Genomic DNA, 23,504 nt, shown 5'->3' with positions numbered 1-23,504 from the left:
AATAGTGCCCCATTGCGGGGGTGGTGGGGGGGTTTAAACTAGATTTGTAGGGGGAGGGGAACCCGATTGCCAGACCAGATAGAGGAGAGGACGTGGGAAAAGATGATGTGAAAATTACATGCACCGTTAGAAGACAACGGGTTGTACGTGGTGGACATGTTCTCAGGTGTAAGGAGTATTGTAGGGAAGGCAGTCTAGCTGAGTGCGTGGATTGGTACGTGGAATTATGACATTGTGGTCATCAGTGTAACTTGGTTGCAGGAGGGGCAGGACTGGTAGCTCAATGTTCCAGGTTTCTGTTGCTTCAGATGCAATAGAATGGGGGTAATGAAAGGGGGAGGGTGGAACTGCTTGTCAAGGAAAATATCACAGCTGTGCTAAGGCAGGACAGATCAAAGGGCTTGTCTACTGAGGCTGTATTGATGGAGATGAATAACAGGAGAGGTCTGACCATACTCATGGGGTTGTATTCTAGACCATCAATGGTCGATGAGAATTGGAGGAGTAAATCTGTAGGGAGATAGCAGACAGCTGCAGGAAATACAAGGTTGTGATAGTGGAAGATTTTAACTTTCTACATATTGACTGGGACTCCCATACTGAAAAAGGGCTGGATGGCTTGGAGTTTATTAAATGTATTCAGGAAAGTTTTCTAAATCAATATATCGAGGTACCAACGAGAGAGAAAGTACAATATTGGATCTCCTATTAGGGAAATGAGACAGGACAAATGACAGAAGTATGTGTAGGGGAACATTTTGGGTCCAGTGATCGTAATGCCATTAGTTTCAAGTTAAATTATGGAGAACGATAGGTCTGGGCCTCAGGAATAAATGTTGGCACAGACTAGAAAGGCTGAATGGCCTGTTTTTTTTTGTACTGTAGTGACCTATGTGTCTATGGATTAAGATTCTAAATTGGAGAAGAGCTCATTATGATGAAATAAGGAAGGATCTAGAATGCGTGGATTGGGATAAGTTGTTTTCGGGCAAGGATGTGTGAGGTATGTGGAGGACCTTCAAAGGGGAAATGTTGAGAGTACATAGTTTGTATGTTCCTGTCAGAATTAAAGGTAAAGTTAGCAGGCCCAGGGATCAGGTTTGAAAGAAGAGATAGGAGTATCACAGGTATAGGCAACATGGAGCAAATGGGGTACTTGAGGAGTTTATAAAATGCAGGAAAAACCTCAAGAAAGAAATCAGGAAGGGTAAAAGAAGGTTGCTTTGGCAGGTAATGTGAAGGAAAATCCTAAGGGTGTATTAAAAGCAAAAGGACAGTAAGGGACAGAATTGGTCCCCTTGAAGATGAGAGGGGTCAGCTTTGTGTGGAGCCATGAGAGATGGGGGAGATCTTGATTTTTAAAAAAATCAGTATTCATTCAGGAAAGAGGCACAGAGTTGTGGGAAGAAAAGAAAACAAGCACTGAGGTCATGGAATCTGTACAGATTAAAGAGGGGGAAGTGCTTGCTGTCTTAAAGGAAATAAGGGTGGATAAATCCCCAGGGCCTGACAATATATTCCCTCAGACCTTGATGGAGACTAGTGTAGAAATTGCAGGCATTCTGGCAGAAATATTTAAAATGTCCTTAGCCATGGGTGTGGTGCCAGAGGATTGGAGTGTAGCTCCTGTTATTCTGTTGTTAAAAAATCTACCAGGTCACCACTTTCAGAGCACTATTTACCTGTATCTTCAATTTCTCTGTTTCACTATACTCTCCAGGGCCCTGCCATTGACTGTACAGGTCCTGCTGGGTTAACTTTGCAAAATGCAGCATCTCTCAATCCTTTTAGTTAAAATCCATCTGATTTTCCTTGGACCAGCATCTCAGTTCATCTTATTGTTGTATTATAGTCACTGAGGAGGAGTTATTTGTTGATTGGGGTCCATATAACCATTTACAGCTCCGAAACAGGCCAGTTTGGCCCTTCTAGTCCATGTCGAACATCATCTCCCACCTAGTGCCACTGACCTGCATTTGGCCCATAACCCTCCACCCCTCTCCTGTCCATATACCTATTCAACCTATTCTTGAATATTAACATTGTGAATTTAGTGTTGTTTAGTGTGTCCTTACTGCTAGCATGCTCAAGATGGCTGCGCGTAGATCCACGGTGGCTTCTTGGGCAGGTAAAGTGGTTAGGACTTGGTTATATGTTTTGTCTGGTGTTCACGCTTGCTGCTTTGCTTGTTCATGATGGCGGCGTGTAGATTTGCAGTGGCTTCTACGGTTGGCTGAGTGGCGTGCATGGGCTGCCTTGGTTAATCTTGTTTGCCAGATTGTTTTTGGTTTGGGCCTTGTCTTGTATTTATGGGCACTGTTCAGGGAAACGCAGTTTCATTTTTATGCTTTGGAATATGAAAACGACAATAAAATGACTCTGACCTTACGCCACCAATTTTGATGCTATCCTCAAACTTACTCACCATGCCAATTACAGTCTTATCCAAATCACTGATATAGATGACAAACAACAGGGGACCCAGTACCAGTCCCTGCAGCCATCACTGGTTACAATCCTCCAATCTGAGAAGTATCCTCCACCATTACCACATTTATCTTGCATTCAACTGTCTCACCTTCACTGAGAAAGTAGAAACAAGAGCTCTCGTTTCCCCATCCCCTAAAGTGGGATTTCCCTGATTCTTGTATGGTCCAGAGACAAAAGACATTTGAATATTTATCTTACCAATGATATATTCAGTACATGTTGCCTGTGGTGGGGCCACAGGAACTGATCACACCTTATGAACGGAACCTTTGAAGCTCACATTTACAGCCAGGCATGCGACAAACAGCTTTAGAGGCAATTTTCAGGTCAGGAACTATAGGGAGATAAAGACATTGAAACTCAACATAATTTATAGTGGTCATTCTGATAAGCAACCTTCGATGAGGACTGTGAGACGATAGCTGACTGCATATTGTTTTGATCCAGCTTTTGATGAATTGTTTAATTGCCCATTTTATGGAGGAAAGGTGGTTGTGAGTCAGTGTATCAAGGAAGCCAGCCTGTCTTAGAGCCTCAAGTGGGTTTTCTTGTTGTTAATTAAAATGAATTTGCATATACGAAAGTGCCCAATTACTTTATAAATTATTGAACTGTCGATATGAGGGCTATTGTTTTACTGTGCCCTCTATCCAGAATTTACTTTAACATCTCTGGAACTGTGTTATTGAAAATTTCAGACCAGCCTACCACATGGGATCTTATCAACTACCTTATCCACCTTCTTGGTCACCTCTTCTAAAAATTCCAACCGACTCACGACTTCCTACTTGACGATAATGGTTGTGTGCAGTTGCTGTGCAGATTTGAACGACGACCTGGAGTGTTTTGAGACAGATTCCTTAGTTTTCGTAGTGAAAACTGATCATTGTGTCAGTTATATCCAAGAAGGTGAAGAGAGCCTGGCCTGGTTCCAACAGATCTGATCGTAAGACTTCAGTCCCCTATTCCTGCTTTCCTCTCCATACCCTTGAAAACTGTCAGACACAAAGGTCACATCTACATCTCTTTCGAAACCAACTCATGAACAGTCCTCAACAACTTTTGTGGCAGGGAGTTCAACAAGCTTCAAACTCAATAACTTCCTCCTTATTCTATGTGACCTTTTGCCCTAGATTTCCCAATATTGGGAACATTCTGGTCCCGTTGGAATGTCATACAGTAAAACCCCTGTTATCCAGAATTCAAGCAATGGGCAGACTCAAATCGAATTTTTAAAAATCAAAGAAAATAAATAGGCAAATAATATGGAAGTTTAAAATTGGCATGCCTCGCTGTTCATTTGCCAATCACATAACACCCAGTCTCAAGCAACTGGAAGATTCACTTTTTTGGCATTCACCAATCCCCATGGGTGTTGGATACCAGGGGCTTCACTGTATATATGGTCCACCTTTATCTTTGTGTTGTGACTGTAAGACTGGAAGTTGGAAACTAGTGGAGTACCTCAGGGTTCAGTATTGGGTCCATTGCTGTTTGTCATATATATTAATAATAATCTGGCGGTAATTTGGATTAGTAAGTATTCGGATGATACTAAGGTAGGTGGAGCTGTGGATGGTGAAGAAGGGTTTCAAAGTTTGCAGAGGGATTTAGGCCAGTTAGAAGAGTGGGCTGAAAGATGGCAGATGGAGTTTAATGCAGAGAAGTGTGAGATATTACATTTAGGTAGGGCTAATCAAAATAGGACATACATGGTGAACAGTCAGGGATTGAAGAGTGCAGTACGACAGGAATAATGGAACATCGTTCCCTGAAGGTGAAGTCACATGTGGAGAGGGAGGTGAAGGGAGCTTATGGTATGTTGGCTGTTATAAATCAGAGCATTGAATTCAGGAGCTGGGATGTTATGTTAAAATTGTATAAGGCATTGGTGAGGCCAAATTTGGAGTATATGGTCACCAAAGTATAGGAAAGATATCAACAATTTGGAGAGAGAGAGCAGAGAAGATTTACTAGAATGTTGCCATGGTTACAAGGTCTAAGTTATAGGGGAAAGTTAAATAAATTAGGTCTTTGGAGTGTAGAAGGTTGAGAGGGGATTTGATTGCGGTATTTAAAATTATTAGGGGTATAGATAGAGTGGACGTGGAGAGGCTTTTTCCTTTAAGAAAGGGGAAGATACAAATGAGAGGATGTGGGTTGAGAGTTGGGGGCAAATGAGGGGGGACTTCTTTACTCAGAGAGGTGGTGGGTGTGTGGTACAAGCTTCCAGACGAAGTGGTGGAGCCAGGCTCAATATTAGCATTTAAGGAGAAATTGGATATGTATGTGGATGGGAAAGGAATGGAGGGTTACGGGTTGAGTGTACGTCCGTGGGGTTAGGTTGGAGAAGGTGTTTGGACCAGAAGGGCCAGGTTGGCCTGTTTCCATGCTGTAATTGCTATATGGTTATATAGTTATGAGGTAAGCATTTCAATGCCAGTTCATTTTCTGGAAATATTCTGGCAACACTGGGCTGCATTTGTTCCCCATGATCTATCCCTTCAGTAAATTTAAAAAAAAAGGCATCCAAGTGCAATTAAAACTATGACAAAAATATTTTAAAAATCAGTTCAAAAATTTTCAACCTTTCTGTACATGGCATTTCCCATTTCAGCTCCGGGCAAATGAGCATAACTCACTTTTCAATGAAAATACAGAAATGCTGGAGGATCTCAGCAGGCCTTGCAGTCTCCAAAGGAGGTAAAGATATATTACTGACCTCTCGGGCCTGAGCTCTTCTTCAATGTGCCTATAGATGCTTGCCTACAGCCTGAATATGCCTGAGATTGTCTAATATCAGAAGCTAAGCAGATGCAGGTCTGGTCAGTACTTGGAGGGGAGACTGTCTAGGAACAGCAGGTGCTGTAGGTTTCTGTGAGGGGCACTGGACAAAGTGACAACTCTCCGTCTGCCTTATGGTAGTGAAAGGTTAAAGAATTTATTTATGTTACATTCTAAATGTAGCATTACACGACAATAATGGCGCCTTCACCTTTACCAATGGATGCAGAGAAACCTGCTAAAATCTTCCAGCATTTCTCTTATTCTGAGGGTGGCAGAGTTAGGCTAGTGGTCAGTGTAACACTATTACAGCACCAGCGACCCTGGTTCAAATCTGATGCTGTCTATAAGGAGCTGCATAAATTTAAATTTATATTTTAAACTTAGACATGCAGCATGATAACCCAGCATTTTGGCCCACATGCCCGTGCCACCCAATTACATCCAATTTACCTACATTCCCAGTATGTTTGGAACGGTGGGAGGAAAAACCCACGCAGACATGGGGAGACCATACAAACTCCTTACAGATAGTGAGGGATTTGAATCCCAGTTCCGATCGCTGGTACGCCAACTGTGTGGTTAGTGCAACCCTGAATGTTCTCCCCGTGTCTGTGTGGGTTTCCTCTGGGCCCTCTGGTTTTGTCCCACCTTTCAAAAACATAGAGGGCTGTTGGTTAATTGGGTAGGTTCATTTATCATTTTTTAAAAATATTTCTGCCTTTTACTACAATCACAGCCTCTGCTGACTTTCGTGCTTCACCCCACGTCCTCATGCCCTGGACTCCAGGAGACCACAACCGACATGGAATATGTAAGGCCATTTTAGGGTTGCATGAACTGAATGGAAATTTACCAACAAATAAAGGTGTCATGTCCTCCAGGGTGTGGCCCTACTACCATCCTGTCCAACTGCAATAGTCAGATACCTTCCGAGTCAGAGAATCTTGGACATTAAAGTAGGCTTCACATTCTGAGAAGCATAATCTTGTCTTCACGATGGTCAGAGTTTGAGGAGGACGAGGATTTAAGGAGGCCGGCTTCATACACAGTGCTTTAAAGGCAACCACCATGCCCATCTCTGATGGTTTTGCTCCCTCTGCTGGAAGATGTCTGAAACATTATCACACACCACACAATGGCACGGTCCTGGTTCTCCACACTTTCTACCTCATTACTTGTTATCACCTTTATCCCATAATTGAATGAAATCCATTGTAAATAACACTACAGAAACTTCAACAATGTCACCAAAGTATTCATGCGCATTCCACATCCAAATACTTCTGATTGGTACATTGAACAAGGCATTACTTTTTAAAACTAAAAAACACAGAAATGCTGGAGGAACTTAGCAGGTCAGGTAGGATCCATAGGAGGCAAAGAGAGATGTAGTGGAGAGTGTGGAGACCTCCGAGTTCCTTGGAGTTCACTTAACTAGTGGCCTATCATGGACACTCAGCATCTCCTCACTTGTCAGGAAGGCACATCAGTGACTGCATTTCCTGAGAGGAATGAAGTGGGCAAGGTTTCCAGCCACCATCATGTCAACCTTCTATAGGAGCTCTATTGAAATCATCCTGGCTGGCTGCATCATGGTGTGGGTACAGTTGCTGCAGAGAAATGGATTGGAAGTCAATCCACAGGACCATAAGAGTGAGAGAGGATCACTGGAGTCTCCCTCCTCCCCCTCACTCCACCACCCCCCCCAGCAATGTTATCTACTGGAATTGTTGTCTGAAGAGGACGCGCAAATTCATTGAGGACTCCTTCCACCCTGCACACAGCATCTTTCAGCTGTTCCCATTGGGGAAGAGATACAAGAGTATCAGAGCTGAGGAGCAGCTTCTTCCCACGGGTGGTGAGAATGCTGAACGACCAAAGGATCTACTCTCACTGACGATCTGAGACTCTCATATTCACGAACCAATACTCATTTATTTATTAGTATATATGAATACTTGTCCTGTACATCAAGTGGACAGCCAGCTCCTTCTTCACATGGCACCAATGCTCAATACAAGAAGGCATGGCTTTAAGGTAATGGGTGGGAACTTCCAGGGAGATATTAGAGGAAGGTCTTTTACCCAGAGAGCGGTTGATGTGTGGAATGCATGACCTGGGTCAGTGGTGGAGGCAGGTACTTTGGAGAAATTCAAGAGACGACTAGACTAGCATACGGAGGAATTTATAGTGGAGGGTTTTGTGGGAGGCAGGGTCTAAAGGTCAGCACAACATTGTGGGCCGAAGGGCCTGCCCTGTGCTGTTCTATGTTCTATATGTATTGTCTGTCTATATGTGTGTTGTGTGCTTGTGCATTTGGCACCGAGGACCAGAGAATGCTGCTTTGTCAGGTTGTACTTGTGCAATCACATGAGAATAAACTTGACTTGACCTGATATATAACCGATGTTTCGGGCCTGAGCCCTTGGTCAAGGTATGAGCAAAAAGCAGAGACAGGAGGGAGGAAAAGGCAGGGGGAGCACAGGCCAAAGGACAAAAGGCAATCATTGGGCAGGAAGAGGAGGACAGCCTTTTATTCTCACCCGTTCTCAGGCCCGAAACGTCGGCAGTATATCTTTACCTCCTATGGACACTGCAAGACTGGCTGAGTTCCTCCAGCATTCTGTGTAATTACTGCAACCATAGCATCTGGAGATTTTCATGTTTCACTGCTTTTTAATATGACCAACTTTAATCCATCCATCCATCTTACTGCCATGTTCCATAAGCAACAACACAGAGACATTAGTTACAAAAAATTGAATAGCTCATTCCTTAAGCTTTCTTTACTTGCACCATCTGCAATGGTGAAGTTACCTTTCTATCCTTTTGTATTTATTAACTCTTCCCTGACTAGACTATTGTGGTAATTTAATTTGTACAATGTCGTTGTTCCTGTGTGGATGCAACAGAAATTTGGGGCATCTGTATAATATAATTCCCAGTATCTGGCACGTATGGGGATTGGTAGATGCCAGAGGTGAATTTTCTGGTTGCTTGAAATTGCATGTTGCGTGATTACGGAATTAACCCCTAGGGGGCACTGTTTTTAAACTATCGTCATTTTTATCTATTTATTTTGCCGGTTGCATGGTTTCCGGATAACAGGTGTTTTACTGTAACTGTATGTAATCTTGTCTCTTGTCTCAAACTGTCCTTTCCTGCTGCTTCTACAATCTACCATGTACAGGCATAGCCAGCATCAAGGGGGGACATTCATGGGCCAAGCCCTCCCCCCCAAATCAGTTATTGTACCTCACCACCCTCCCACCCATTTTAAATCATTTTATATTTATCATATTAAAAGTAATCTTCGCTAAATGAAATGAAATAAAAACAAAAATACGAAAAAAATTATATTCACGTGTGATGTCAGAAAGGAAGTTACGTTGGTAATAAATGGAATGCATGGAATGTGCATGCGCACGTGATGTCATAACAGAAGCTGAATGAATCGTGTAGTTTCGTCTCAACACGCGCTTGTCTGAAACGGTGGAGGGAAGGGTAAATGAAATGGCACGGTGGACAGAGGCAGTCCATGGCAGCTAAAGCAACCCCCCCTCCCTGCTGAGCGAGTTCTCGAATGGCAGCTTATGCCCCCACCCCACACTCCCTCCCCAACCCCATTGTGGTTATCCTAATGCCTAGTGTGACAGAATATATTGTATTTTATATTGTATATAGATATGATTTTGGGAGATAAAGTGTGGCAGGTTTTTTTTAATTGTAGGTCACATACAAACACAAAAATAAATCTCATTTAAAATACTGGAGCTCTGCTTAAGCCAGACAGGCCAGCTCCGAATGTCTTTGCAAATGCTTTGGGGAGTGCCCAAGGGACTTCACTAATGGATTGTTGTTTTGAAAAGCAACAGATAAAAGAACTCGGAGTAGTAGGTTTGGAGCCATGTGCTGTCTTAGTGGAGGTTGCTATTCTAAGAGAGTCATGTGGTTTTGCAAGCAAAGAGAGTAAAATGGGTTTTTCTCTGAGACAGAGAGTGAGTGAGAGAGAGAGAGTAAGAGGGAGAGAGTAAGAGGAGGAGAGAGAGAGAGAGAGAGAGAGATCAATTCTGCAGTTTTTACATTCAGCAGCAGCAGCTGGGACTAGAACAGGACAAGCTGGCAAGTTTGTGGAAAATCCCATTTGGAAGATGAGTTGTGAATGCTTAGCTCAGCCTGGTCAAAGTGCTTGTGGTCCATACAAGAGAAGAGGACTGGCTGCCTAATGTTTCACTTGAAATTAGAGAAACAAAAAAGGAACTCTGTGGTGATCTGAAAGAGGTTATCATCTGGGAAAACCCTAATTTGGCAAGTTTCTTCGGTAAGACATTGACATGGCTGAGTAAAAGGATTCAGATTGTGTCCAGGAACAACAAATCTCTCTCTGAAAACCGACAAGAACCTTGCTGAGCGGTAACCATTTACCTTTCAAGCACCAAAGCCTGGTGAACTATATAAATGTTAAATTCTGTGCACAGTGTAACAATTGCCTGCAACCAGTGAACTTGGAGGAATGAGAAGTGAGATTGGACTGTGAAATAAATAACTTTTCTAAACTTACACACACATTACCTCCACGTATGCTTAGGATTAGAAGGGGGTTAAGTTAGTTTGGTTAAATTAATATTGATAAGTTAAAGTGTGATCCTGTTTTCATGTTTAAAGATAATTAAAATCCAGTTTTGTTTAAGTAACCACTTGTCTTGGTGAATATTTATTTATTGCTGCTGGGTTTTGGGGTCCTCTGGGCTCATAACATCAGAGATTAGGTCTCTTCTGATGCCAACCATGAGTACGAGTCTAATGCATTGTAACTCTACTGAGGTGAAAGGGAATTGAGATGTTCCAGATGCTTTGTTTGGTAATGTTGGGAAACAAATAGGATAATTTTAGATGGATTAATAGTCCTCAAACAGATTTAAAAAAACAATGATATCCCCTGCTCCAAGATCAATACCCACTGTGGAGCAGTTAAAAACAATGTAGAACATAGCCATTAGTGAAGTCAAGTTTATTGCCATCTGAATGTACAAGTACAACCTGACGAAGCAGCTTTCTCCGATCCTCAGTGCAAAACACGCAGACACACAACCAGAGAACTCACATACAGACAAACATATGCAGGACAAGTATTTCATCAATACAAACACATAAATAAATAAATATTGTTTCATGAATATGAGAATGCTGTACAGTACAGGCCCTTCAACCACAATGTTGTGCCAACCTATGTAAACCCACGGTTGGCGTAGTGGCTTTACAGCGCCAAGGATTGGGACCAGACTGTGGTTTGAATCCTGCGCTGTCTGTCAGGAGTTTGTACGTTCTCCCCATGTCTATGTGAGATTTCTGAGGGGGCTCTGGTTTCTTTCCATTGTTGAAAACATACCAGGGGTGTAGGTTAAGGGGTGTAAGTTGGGCAGCATGGACTGGTGGGCCGAAATGGCCTGTTTCTGTGCTGTATGTATGTATGTATTGTATAATAATCTAACCATTTCCTTCCTCACACCAAAACCCCCCACTTTTCTAACATTCATTTGGTTGTCTAAGAGATCTTTTAATGTCCCCATTGTATCAGGCACCACCACCATCCTTAGCAAACCAATCCAGGCCTCAACCACCCTCTGTGTAAAAAACACCTCCCCTAAACTTTCCTCCACTCACCTTGTAGAGATGTCCTCTAGTATATATCACCCCAGGACAAATGTGCTGGCTGTCCATCCTCTTTATGCCCCTTCTAAACCTCTAGAAGACACTTCTCATCCTTCGTCACTTCAAAGAGAAAAGCCCCAGCTCCATCAGACTTGCCTCATAGTACACGTACACAGGTAACATCCTGGTAAGTCTCCTCTGTACCCTCTCCAAAGCATCTACATAATGAGGTGACCAGAACTGAGCACAATATTTCAAGTGTGGGGTCACCAGAGTTTTAACAAGCTGCAACATTACCTCACAGGTCTTGAACTCGATCCCCTGACAAATGAAGGGCAGTGCACCATTTATGCCTTCTGAACCATCCTATCAACCTGCCTGGCAACCTTGAGAGATCTATGGACCTTGACTCCAAGATCTCTCTGTTCCTCCACGCTGTTAAAGAATCCTGCTGTTAATCATGTTCTCCACCTTCAAGTCTGACATTGCAAACATGGATTAAAAAAAAATTAGTGTTAATAATGGTGAGAAGGAAATCATCAGCTCGTTACAAAGACAATTTGAAAATGCCCTTTGAGGGAATAAACCCATTACATTACTGGACGACGAGCAATGCAGTTGAATGTTGCTTGAGAAGTGATGCAGGAGAGGGTAACTCTCTGACTGGAGAGGGAAGGGAACTGGATGAAGGGAGACAGACAGACAGGGAAAGAAAGGCGGGGGTGGAAAGGGATGGGATGGGGGCAGACAGCTAGAGAAAAGGAGAGATGGATAAGAAAAGGGAGAGGAAACCTTTTTTACTCTCCCACCCATATCCACCTGTTTCACCCATATCCGCCTTTTCTCCTCCCCTCCTCCCCCACCTTTCTATTCAAGCACCTATCTACCTTGGCAAAGGGTTTGGGTCCAACAGTTTGATTACCCTTTACTTCCTATGGATGCTGCGTGACCTGCTGAGGTTCTCCAGCAAGTTTCTGTGTTGCAGTACAATCGCAACCTTCAACATCGGTCTTTCAATGCTGCTTTGTCAACACCTTGGAACTCATTACCCTACAGCATTCTGTGAGTTAATTCATGAGGACAGCAGTGGCTCCTGGTTGGGGGGGGTGGGGTGTGGTGTGGCAGTTCCACCTTCCCATGGGACAAGCAGTAAGTGTGGCCTTGCCATTGATACCCTTACCCCCAACCTTGAATTTGTAACCATGCGACCTCGATGTCCCCCAGTTTTCTTGTTTTCTATTCCACAACAAGACCCAAATACAGTGTACCGAGCCCTTGAACTATCCCATTCCCTGGATATATCTTGTCCCTTCCTACACAGGGCCCCTCAACCACCTTCTCCCCAAGGCAACATTGTCCTAGCCTCTATTCCAGAGCATGCTCTACGCTGAACAGTAGGACATAGAACAGAACACTACAGCACAACATATGCCTTTCAGCCAACAATGTTGCGCCAACCAGTGTAAACCTACTCCACAGCAATTTAATTTTTCCATACCTCACACCCACTATAGGTACTAATAGCTGCTTAGTAGCTCACAGGCAAAACCCTTCCCACATCGAGAACATCTACAGAGAGCACTGCTGTTGGAGAGCATCAACAATCCACACCACCCAGCGCATGCTCTGTTCCCACTGCTGCCATCACGAAAGAGGTATCGGTTCCACAAGACTTATACCACCAGGTTCAGAAACAGCTTCTACCCCTCCACCGTCAGACTCCTCAATGACAAACTCAACCAGGGACTCATTTAAGGACTCTTACCTTGCCCATTATTTATTACTGATTATTTATTTCTGTATTTGCACAGTCAGTTTGTTTACATTTCTTTAATCTTTAGTACAGTTTACAGTTACTGGTAATTAAAAATTCTGCCTGGCCTGCAGGTAAAGGAATGTATATGATGCCATGTATGTACTCTGACAATAAATCTAAACTTTGAATTTTGAACGTAGTCACATCAATGTCCAAGGTCACTGCTAATCTTTGTGGCAGCAGGTCTACAATTGAAATGCTGACACTGAGGATGTCACACTCACTAGCGCTGCTTTAAGATCCCAGTTCAGGCTCTGAAGCAAGTCTAAAATCACATTTCAAATTTAAAAGGATTTTGTAGCATCCTCACCCCCTACCCAGCTATAATTCATAAGACTCATCCATTTAAGATTTGTGATGGGTTGGAGGGTTGTGGGCAGAGAGTGGGAGGGGGGAACTAGTGGAGTTGTTCAAGTGAACTGGCGCGAACTCAAAGGGCCAATATGGCCTGTTTCCGCGCTGTAAATGGTTATATGGTTAACTTCTGTGGCCAGGTTCCAGCTGAGAGAAGGGTTTTGCCTTATCTGCACTTTGGTTGATAACCTCAGCTTGAAAATTGATAGATCACTGCAATTCTGGGATGGAACCTATTAATTTAAACAAAACCTCACTTCTGCACTGCTGGTGACCAAAACGGGAATGGGATTGGTATTAGAATTGACACCCGTTATTTAAATTGCCCAGTCATTCTTTCATCTTCTGCCATGATCAATTAAAACTGCGGCTCTTTAGGGTCAGTTGTCCCATTAACATATTGCAGAGTCCTTTGCTTCTCAGGCCTATTGCCAACAACTAAAATGAAATCATTATTTTCTTGACAACACATCAAACCACAGAACTCGGAACTGATTATGAAAAGCAAGATAAACATTGAAAACTAGGAACAGGTGAGAATGAAGAGAAAAGAGAAAGAGCACAAAAAAGCTACAAATCAAACAGCAAACATGATTTAGCAGAGAGCACAGGTCTAATGTTGAAACTCTGGGTGTGTGTTCAACTCACAAACTCCACTCTATTCACTCAAAAAGCAATTAAAAGGACTTGCCTTTCCCCCAGTTAAAAGGTGTACATTGAGGTTTCTCCTCAGCATCTTAATGACATTAAAAAAAACACAAGCAATGGAATTAGCAAGATGAGTAACACATGATAGAAAATAAAACTTGCTAATGGAATGCCATGTCCAACTGCACGACGCACAGAAATTTGATTTAATATCTTGTTGTAAATGGCACAGTGGCATAATAAGCAGGGAGGCAGAGTTTACACACATGTACTCGTGTATAAGAGTCACCTGTCATCAATTTGATTTGGAGAAATGGATTTCCGAATGCAGTTGAAGGAGCGCCATAAATTTTCAAACATAACTTCAGGGCAGCACAGTTACAGCACCAGCGATCGGTGCTGTCTGTACATTCATCCTGTGTCTGTGTGGGTTTACCCTGGGGACTCTAGTTTCCTCCCACCATTCAAAGTGTACTGGGGGTTGTAGGTTAACTGGATGTAATTGGGCGACAAGGACTTGGGAGCCCAAAGTGCTTGTTACCGTAATGTATGTCTAATTTTAAAAAAGATTAATGGAGCTTTTATTCCATTTAAGATTTCAGATTTTTAGTTTACTTTGGTAAAACATACTACAATTCATGCATGTACATTTTCAGATAAATGTTTTAGATGTAATAAAGGAATAGGTATTTTTCTACATTCTATATGGTAATGTTCAAAACTAAGACCCTTTTGGATAGAATTTGGTTTATTTTCGGGAAGATTTACAAAAGTTAAGTTTGCTCAAGATCTAAATTTTTTTTTACTTGGAAATATTTTTGGCACAGTATTGAAATTGAAATTAAATAAATATCAAAAAGAATTTATTAAAATGGCATTAGTGGTAGCTGGCAAGTGTGTGGCAGTAACTTTGTCAGACGTGTATTTGGGAATGAGTAGATGATCAGACTGAAATAGGTCGTTGGACACCATTTGAAAAGATTACATATAATTTAAGGAGTAAATTTGAAATTTTTCAAAAGATCTGGAAACCATATTTTCAAATTGTAGGAATTAGGTAGTAATCGCCCAACCTGTATCTCCCGACTCCTAAAATTAAAATATGTTTGATTTTAGTTGATAGTTTTTGTTTAAATAATATCTAGATGTTCTCTTTTTTTTCTCCCATTTATTTCCTTTCTTTTCTATCGGCTAATGGGGAGGGGAGGGGGAAGGATGGGGGGATTATTGTTTTTAAATCACTATGTATTAATCTTTAATGTGTTGAACAGGACAATTTATGTATAAGTTTTCATGCATATGTGAAATTAAATAAAATAAAAAAAAATGCATACATGTTCTGTGGGACAAGGAAACTGCTTTTTGCAATTGTGTACCTTTGAGATTATGTGTAAAGTTTAATGTCCATTGCATTGAATTTGACAATGATGACCCCGTCCTTTCTGTCATCTATTACATTCAGCAATGAATACACGACAGAACACCAACCAGATTGTTCAACTATTTCTGACCACTGGCCAGCAACTGAAACTCATCCTTCTGATTGGTTCTTTCCTCCCAAATTACTTTTCCAAAATTTGCCCAAAGTATGCTTAATGAAGAAAAGGACATTTAAGAATGTCCGATTAAGACCCAAAGTGCCAATCTTGTACCACAATATTTAAATTTCTGAAAGTCTGTTTGCATGGACAAGACATCTCTCGTTAACTGGATGATATCAATGGTAGGGTCAGCAGAGGTGCTCCAGTATTCACACCACAGCAAACAAATAGTCATAGACAAGACAAACCTTCCTCCACCTCGGACCAATGTTCCTGAATATTTTCATGGTCTTCTTCTGCATAAGGCCAACAAAATTCAAATTCAGATTGCAACTCTCAGATAAGTTCATACTTCTACCTGACCAATGAAAACAAGCTCTAAACCATGAAAACACCCATAAAATGGAAGAGTAACACCTAATTTTCCATTTGGACACTCCAACCTGATGGCATTAACATCAACTTGGATGCCAAGAGAAATCAAATGATTTTTTTTTTGTCCTTAATGTTGGGCACAGGGAAGGAAAATATGTGACACCATAGTTTTGAGAATGAATGGAGAATATTTAGGAGTCCTTCCTTGACAGCTTCATGTTCAGGTTGCAATCATAGCAGAAGCTGCACTGAACATGGGAGAGGAAGAACATGAAGAATCTCTACATCTTTGAAATAGCTACAGAATAAATATAATATCTTCATACAGTAAAACCCCTGTTATCTGGAATTAGTCTATGTAAATGGGATAGTGGATGAATTTCCTATAACAATTGCTCAATATTTTGTGGCTGCAGCATTTGTGCTATGCAGGCATGATGAAAAACGACATACACACCAAAGCCTTGAAGTTGAAACTGGTTTATTGCATTGGCCATCACTTTTATATGGGCCCCAGGCACTGACGAAAGGGTCCTGCATCATCAGAACGCTGGCCTGGGACTGGAATTTCCACAGATTACCCCATCTTTCCGCCATGCGGGAGATCACCTGGGATGATGGCTGGTGTCATCTCCAGGTCTGCCTGGTTGCCGCATTCGTCGGCCATTTTGTGAGCCAGTCCGCATCTCCATGCTCAGTCTGCTACATGACCCACCCTCCCCCCACAGAACTGGCGATAGGGCTATTGTCCATTGCCTTGGGTGGACTGGCCTTGTGTCCTGGGGGAGAAGTGAAGACTGGCTGGTCACAGTCCAGATATGCCGGTTTCAGGCAATCGACAGTAAAATTTTCTGCCTTCAGTTGCCTGTGAAACCATTCCACCAACCCATTGGCTTGAGGGTGATATGCCGTGATTTGGTGGAGCTGTGTCCCCAAGAAGTTTGCCAGTGCTGCCCAGAACTCAGAGGTAAATTGTGCTCCCCTGTCCAAGGTTAGGTGCTGAAGGACTGAATCTGGACACCCATGTGTCAATGTATCAATGTGCTGAATCTCTGACTCACTCCAATGTCAACACATCCTTCCTCGAATAAGCAGCCCAAAATTCCTCACAATACTGTTTTGGAAACCTGCCTATAGACTAAAGGTTCCATTCGCCTCCCCAATCACACTCTCTCCTTCCCCTCCCACTCAAGACAGCCGCCATCATCCCGGTATCCAAGAGGGCAACAATAACAGGCCTCAGTAACTACCTCCTTGTGCCACTGACCTCCACCATTATGAAATGCTTTGAGCGTCTGATGATGGAGCGCATCAAAGTACCCCATGCAGAGATGCTGAACCCATTGCAATTCCCCCATAGAAGAAAGCATTCCACATATGATGCTATATCTGTATCCCTTCACTCCGTTCTGGCCCACCTGGAGAACAATGCCTCATACACCAGGCTACTGTTCATAGACTTCATCTCGGCATTTCCCAAAGGTTGGAGAAGAAGCTGTCCTCAATGGGACTCAATACCTCTCTCTGTAACTGGATCTATGGATTTCCTAGTTGAAAGACCTCAGTCTGTCTGGATTGGTAGCAAAACGTTGAGCACCATTATGCTGAGCACTGGAGACCTCGGGGCTGTGTGCTCGGCCACTTCTATTCCCGCTACTGACCCACGACTGCATCACCAGATCCAGCTCCAACAGTGTCATCTAGTTTGCCGATGACACAACAGTCGTTGGCCTCATCAGCAACAACGATGAGTCGCTCTACAGAGAAGAGGTGGAAAATCTCATGAATTAGTGCGAGAATAACAACCTGAGTCTCAACTTGACAAGAGGAAGGAGATAATCGTGGACTTCAGGAGAACCATGAATGGCCATCCTCCACTACACATCAACAACTCTGTAATGGAGAGAGTGGAGAGCACCAAGTTCCTTGGAGTTCACTTAACTAGTGACCTATCGTGGACACTCAACATCTCCTCACTTGTCAGGAAGGCGCAACAGTGACTGTACTTCCTGAGAAGACTGAATTGGGCAATGCTACTGGCCACCATCATGTCAACCTTCTACAGAAGCTCCATCAAGAGCGCCCTGGTCGGCTGCATCACAGTGGGGGTATGGTTGCTGCAGCGAAATGGATCAGAGGGCCAGAAGAGTGGCAGAGAGGATCATTGTGGTCTCCAACCACCCCACCCCCCCCACATCGATGTGATCTATGGGGATTATTGTCTGAAGAGGGCATCCAAAATCATTGAGGACCCCTTCCACCCTGCACACCGCATCTTTCAGCTGCTCCCCTCAGCCACTCTGCACACCACATCTTTTAGCTGCTCCCCTCAGGAAAGGGATACAGGAGAATCAGAGCCCGCCCCACCAGGCTGAGGAATAGCTTCTTCCCACAGGCAGTGAGAATGCTGAACGACAAAAGGAACCGCTCACATGAACCATCTGAGACTCTCAAAGTCACAAAACAATATTTATTTATTTACTTGTATGAATGGATCTGTGTCCTGCATATGTATTATTTGTCTGCACGTGTGTTATGTCTGGTTGTGTGTCGGTGTGTTTTGCACTGAGGACCGGAGAACACTATTTCATCGGGTTGTACTTCTTCAATCAGATGACAATAAACTTGACTTGAACTTGGACATGTAGAAGACACACAAGTTTGAAAACCTCCAGATGCAAGGGCAGTTTCAGATGTTATCTGACTCTTAACTGGATCTCTCTTTGGCAAAAGATGGTGTCATTACTCTTTATAACTGTATTTTCTCTGTACCCTGCACATGGTCTTTGTGACCCTGCTCAGTCCATTCTTCGAGTAACACCACACCCTACACTTTTTATTATCTTACTACTTTCTGCATTAAATATGGGTTGACTTCCCTGGATAGCACACAAAACAGAGTGTTTTCACTGAATTTAGTACACATGACAATAAGCAAAACAATTCCATTGAATTGCTGGTCTCCAATTTCTGGCTGATGTAATTTAGCAGAGATAACAAATTGTAAAATCTGGTCTAATCCAAATTAATGTCACCTTTCCAGATGACAGCCCGTTAAAATAAATGCTGATGCATCAGTACATATAAAAAAATCCCAGTCAAAATTCACATATAGATCTGAATGTTCTTTCTGCATAAAGTATTCTGTGCCTGATGCTGCCATTAACTATGGTGAGCTGAGTCTGTGATCTAATTTTTGTTGAGGGGCAGCACAGTTAGTGTCGAGGTTACCGTAACACTGCTATAGTGCCAGTTATCAGGACCTGGTTTGAATCCCGTGCTGTCTGTAAGGAGTTTGTATGCTGTCCCCATGTCTGCATAGATTTTCCCCGGGGGCTCCTCCCACCCTTCAAAACATAACGGGGGTGTAGGTTAATTGGGTGTAAATTAGTTGGCACGGACTCGTGGGCCATAATGGCCTGTTACCATGCTGTATGTCTCAATTAAAAAAATTTAATTTAAGAAATTTTAAGTCAGAAACTTGCATCGATGACATCAAACAGCAGTTTGCATTCAGTGGAATAGGAAATGGGATGTGATCAGTCTAATTTCTTGAAAGACAATTCTTTTTCAACTTTTTTTTACAATCCATGTTGCTGAATCCCACTCAAATTAACCGACAGCCCCGGGACATTTTGAAAGGTGGGAGGAAACTGGAGCACTCAGATGAAACCCCTACAGTCATGGGGGAAATGTACAAACTCCTTTCAGAGAGCGCCAAGCTTGAAATCCGAACGCTAGCACTGTAACAAGGTTGCACGAGCCGCTACGCTCTCCATGCCACCCTTCTTCACCACAAAGGGCTTCGACAGGAAATGAGAGCGAACATGATTCCTTGCGATAGTAGCACATGGAACCAAATCCCAAATGGATTCTTTCTTGTCCATGTCCTTGTGATTGCACAGTCACAGGACTTCCGTTCTGCTATTTCAGTTCATACTAAGGTTGCTTGTAAATTGCAATTTACCATAAAAGTGGAGATCCGATATTTCATGTTAATTCTGACCGAGTTTAAAAAAAAGTCTCTAGTTCATTCTTGGAAAAAGGCTATTTCTTCTTCAATTTGGCTCCAAGGGAACAATCTCAGTACCCGAAGAGATGGTAAAAAGAACATCTGGTATTGAGTCTGCGGTTTCATCGAATTTTTAATTTAGAATTTTTAATGGTTAAAGGTACTGTCTTGTTCATTTATGCCAAGAATATGATTTTAAACCTAGCTTTACAAAAGTAAGCCAACCTTTCCATTGCCATAAATGTCGACTAGCAACATTTTCATTACTTACCGGAATTTAAAGATAAACACTCTGCATTATGTTCAGAACTGGGATCCGAGGTTATCACCTATAATGTGCTTGAAGCACTTAATACTTTATGCAAATCGTAAAATTTTAATGTACAACACATTCAATATCAAATAATAATTTAAATCAGGCAACTAAATCTGTTTAACAGATAGGTTCAGGTGTACATATTGTATACACATGACAGAAACATACCTGAGTGAAACATCTCTTGTGAACTGTTTGCATTTATGTTCACCAACCACACGCTTGGTACAAAAATGACTGCAATTGACACTACATGGTTTCCTGCCCATTCACAGAAATTATTTGTAGCAAACTCCACTCTAAATCTAATTTTATATCAGATCTGGACAAGTGGTTACGTTTATAATATCTGCTATTTTTAAAGGAAAATAGAATCTAAATGTGTGAGATTTTATCCATGTGGACAACTGAAACCAGAGGAAATCTATTGCAGTTGTGCTTATTTCTGCAGATAAAGCCCAGAAGGCTTCTCTACAAAAGTAACGCTATTTCTGATTACAAACCTTCATAAAGACCAATTCCTTCTTCTCCATTATCTGAGAAGAAAGCAACAGTGGAAAAAAAAATCAGGAATATTTAAAGAAAAATTATGCAAGGTAAAAGGATTGCCAACAAATAATCTTTCACAGGTAAAACTGGTTCATTTTTTGTTGATAGAGAAAAAAAGACATTTGGAGCTTTAAATTTTAAATTGTGAATAAACCAATATATGTTTGTTGAACATGTCATCAGTTCCTTGAGTACAGCTTTTGTCCATTGTGACAGTATGAATATCAAAGATGTAAATGACTGCAGCATTGATGCATGCACATACTAATTTCTGCGAGTCGGAACTATTCAAAATAAATCCTGATATCCTGGTTAGTTTCTGCATTTTGCATTATTGTAAAGCAACAGAATAAATTTGGTGAGGTAGGTTTCTGCTAATTCTGAACTGTAACTGATTGGGTAGAATTAATTGTGTGGCGGATTATCAGTAATGTTTATACTACACAATAATACGTGACCACATGTTCTATTTCTACTGTAAAGAAGATTCTCTCTATGGCTCTGTACTCAGGATTAACATAAATACAGATACAATTATTTTTATACACACACATATATATATATATATATATATATATATACATATATATGTATGTATACAGTAAAACCCCTGGTTTCCGGCACCTATAGGGATTGGTAGATGCCGGATAAGTGTATTTTCCAGTTGCTCGAGACAAACTCTTACAAAGCCTAACTAATACGCCTGCATTAAGAATAAACATTTAAAAATATTAGACTGTACTTACACTGAACAAACTTCCCTTATGTGAATATATAAACGTTAAAGAATTTACTTTCTTTTCAGTCACATTCTTTGAAAACATTTAACTGTCGCTGCATCTACAGGTTCTTCCCCCTCCACGGAACCGCCTAAAAGACCTTATAGATAATTACCAACACCCCCCAACCCCTCCCAAGTTTACAGATAATGTCTTTGACTGGGGCCACTCTTACTAAGCAGGGATAAGGGAGTCGCCCACTTTAAGGGAGTCACCCCAATGGCAAGCGGCATCAACCAGCTCTTCATCCTGGGCAACACCATTTTATTCAAACACAACTTTATTCAAACAGCTGCTATGAGAAAAATATGACCTTTGCTCCCTTCACCAAAGGTTACTTCAGAGACTTTTACAATTTTAAACACATAATTTTTACCTATTATTTTATTCTTATTTATTTTAATTTTTACATTTATTTTCCTCGATTTTTTTTTTACCAGTTGCTTGGATTCCAGATACCAGGGGACTTGCTGTCTATTCTTTCAAGCCAAATGCAGGAATTCTAGACTAAAAACCAGAAAATGCAGGCAGTATCCCTGAATATAGATATTGTTTCAGGTCAAACATTGTTTCTCTTTCGATAGCAGTTGCCTGACCTGATATGAATCCCGTGTTCCTTTTCACCACCTCATGTTTGGTGAGATCTGCCTGTCGAACAACTTTCAAACTAATGACCCTGACCTCGTGTTTTTTGCTGCATTTCAAAGCTGCCAAACATGAATGAGCTTATTTATTTCTCGTAACTTGATGAAATGGCCCAGGTGGCTCAAACTCACTTCTTTCCAGAGTCCCCTTTGGCGGGACTTGTGGCAGCTGCCGGACCCTCCGTCCGATCATCGGTGTACCAGTTGGACTGGTTTGCATCGACCCACCGCGGGGATGAGACCTGTGCAAATTTTAAAAATACGGCAATTATCATCTGCAAAACACATGGGAAGGAACTGCAAATTAAACACTCCCACCCTAGAATTAGGGCTTTGTAAAATAGGCTGCATAAAATATTGTGTATTCATGAAATACCCTCTACTTTACTGCACCAGAATATTAAGCAATGTGTGAACATGTTTTCACCACAATTCCTCAAACACAATACCTCAGCAAACTCATAAAAGCGAGAAGAAGCAAATAAAACAATGTTAGTGCAGGTAAAGCAGAGATTTCTGTAAAATTGGCTGGTTTGAAGTTAGCTGATCAATAACTCTTTCAAAGACTAAAAGGGACCATAAAAATAACACTGTATTATGCAAGTTTCTTAGCTCTCCTATTTTACAATTTAAGTTAGTTATAATTAAAAGCATAGGTGAATAATGTTTGTGTAGCTTTCGAGATTCAGTCCTCCGAGGGTCAAAGATAGTTGCTATAATTTCAATAGAGATGGGCTTGGATGCAGTATTGTTTCATATGCCTGCCCAGAGTCTGGATCCATTTGGGATTCATTTCTAAGGATGATTTGTACCCCAAAAAAGGCAATTTTATGCGCATGAGGCCACACTAGCGATCAATTCCAGGTTGAATGGCAATCAACAGGAAGTTGGCCAAGGCACAGCCGAATGTCAAACACCATTTTGTTTGCTAGTTTTATCGCCAACAAGTAAATCTGCAGATGCTGGAATCTAAAGCAAAACCAGAGTGGTGAAAGAACTCTGCCAGTCAGGCAGCATCTGGGGAAAGAGGAACCAGTCAATGTTTAACTTCTGGGGAAGGGCGATTGACCCAATAAACTTTCACTGGTCTCTCTTTTCAGACGTCGCTGAATTCTGTTTCTATTTTTAACGATGTTGCCAGATGTACAACTGGCATTTCTAAATTTATAATACATATTGTTCCAAAATATTTATAGATATTTATTTTATGAATTATTTGTGTTTATGATATGCTGTGTATTGTGCATGTGTGTTCACTGTGGTCTGGAGAAAGACTTCCTCTGGCTGTGTATTTACAGGCAGATGATAATAAACTGGAACTTCATAATCAACTCTTGTCTGGCAAGGGTGTCAGTTTGAATGCTATTAGACCAAGGCACTATCAAGTCCCCAGTGGGACCATGAGCTTTTCCCACCACCTTGGCCAGGCAAATGCTTCTTTGTGGACTGCAGTCATCACAGACAAAGCTGCAGCATCTCTCCATCCTCTGAAGGCCCTTGTATCACACTGCCATACAGAGAGGGTGCCGTTTATCTCCCCG

At 41.8% G+C, this 23,504-nt stretch overlaps 1 protein-coding gene across 3 annotated transcripts in view; it reads right to left on the bottom strand.

Annotated features, from left to right (window-relative positions):
* The window catches only part of rims2a (regulating synaptic membrane exocytosis 2a), an 865,989-nt gene that overhangs the window by 199,941 nt on the left and 642,544 nt on the right, over positions 1-23,504 (bottom strand). For 2 of the 3 annotated variants that reach the window (XM_069920253.1, XM_069920254.1), the window contains exons 2-3: positions 22,096-22,205; positions 20,495-20,527 (exon numbers count right to left, since the gene is read on the bottom strand). In XM_069920253.1, the coding sequence (XP_069776354.1) occupies positions 20,495-20,527; positions 22,096-22,205 (143 nt within the window). The remainder of the gene's footprint in view (positions 1-20,494; positions 20,528-22,095; positions 22,206-23,504) is intronic. The other variant, XM_069920255.1, reaches the window with a different exon arrangement.

Source organism: Narcine bancroftii, chromosome 2 (assembly GCF_036971445.1).
Source record: "Narcine bancroftii isolate sNarBan1 chromosome 2, sNarBan1.hap1, whole genome shotgun sequence".
NCBI lineage: Eukaryota > Metazoa > Chordata > Chondrichthyes > Torpediniformes > Narcinidae > Narcine > Narcine bancroftii.
This window is presented reverse-complemented; position numbering and strand designations above follow the sequence as displayed.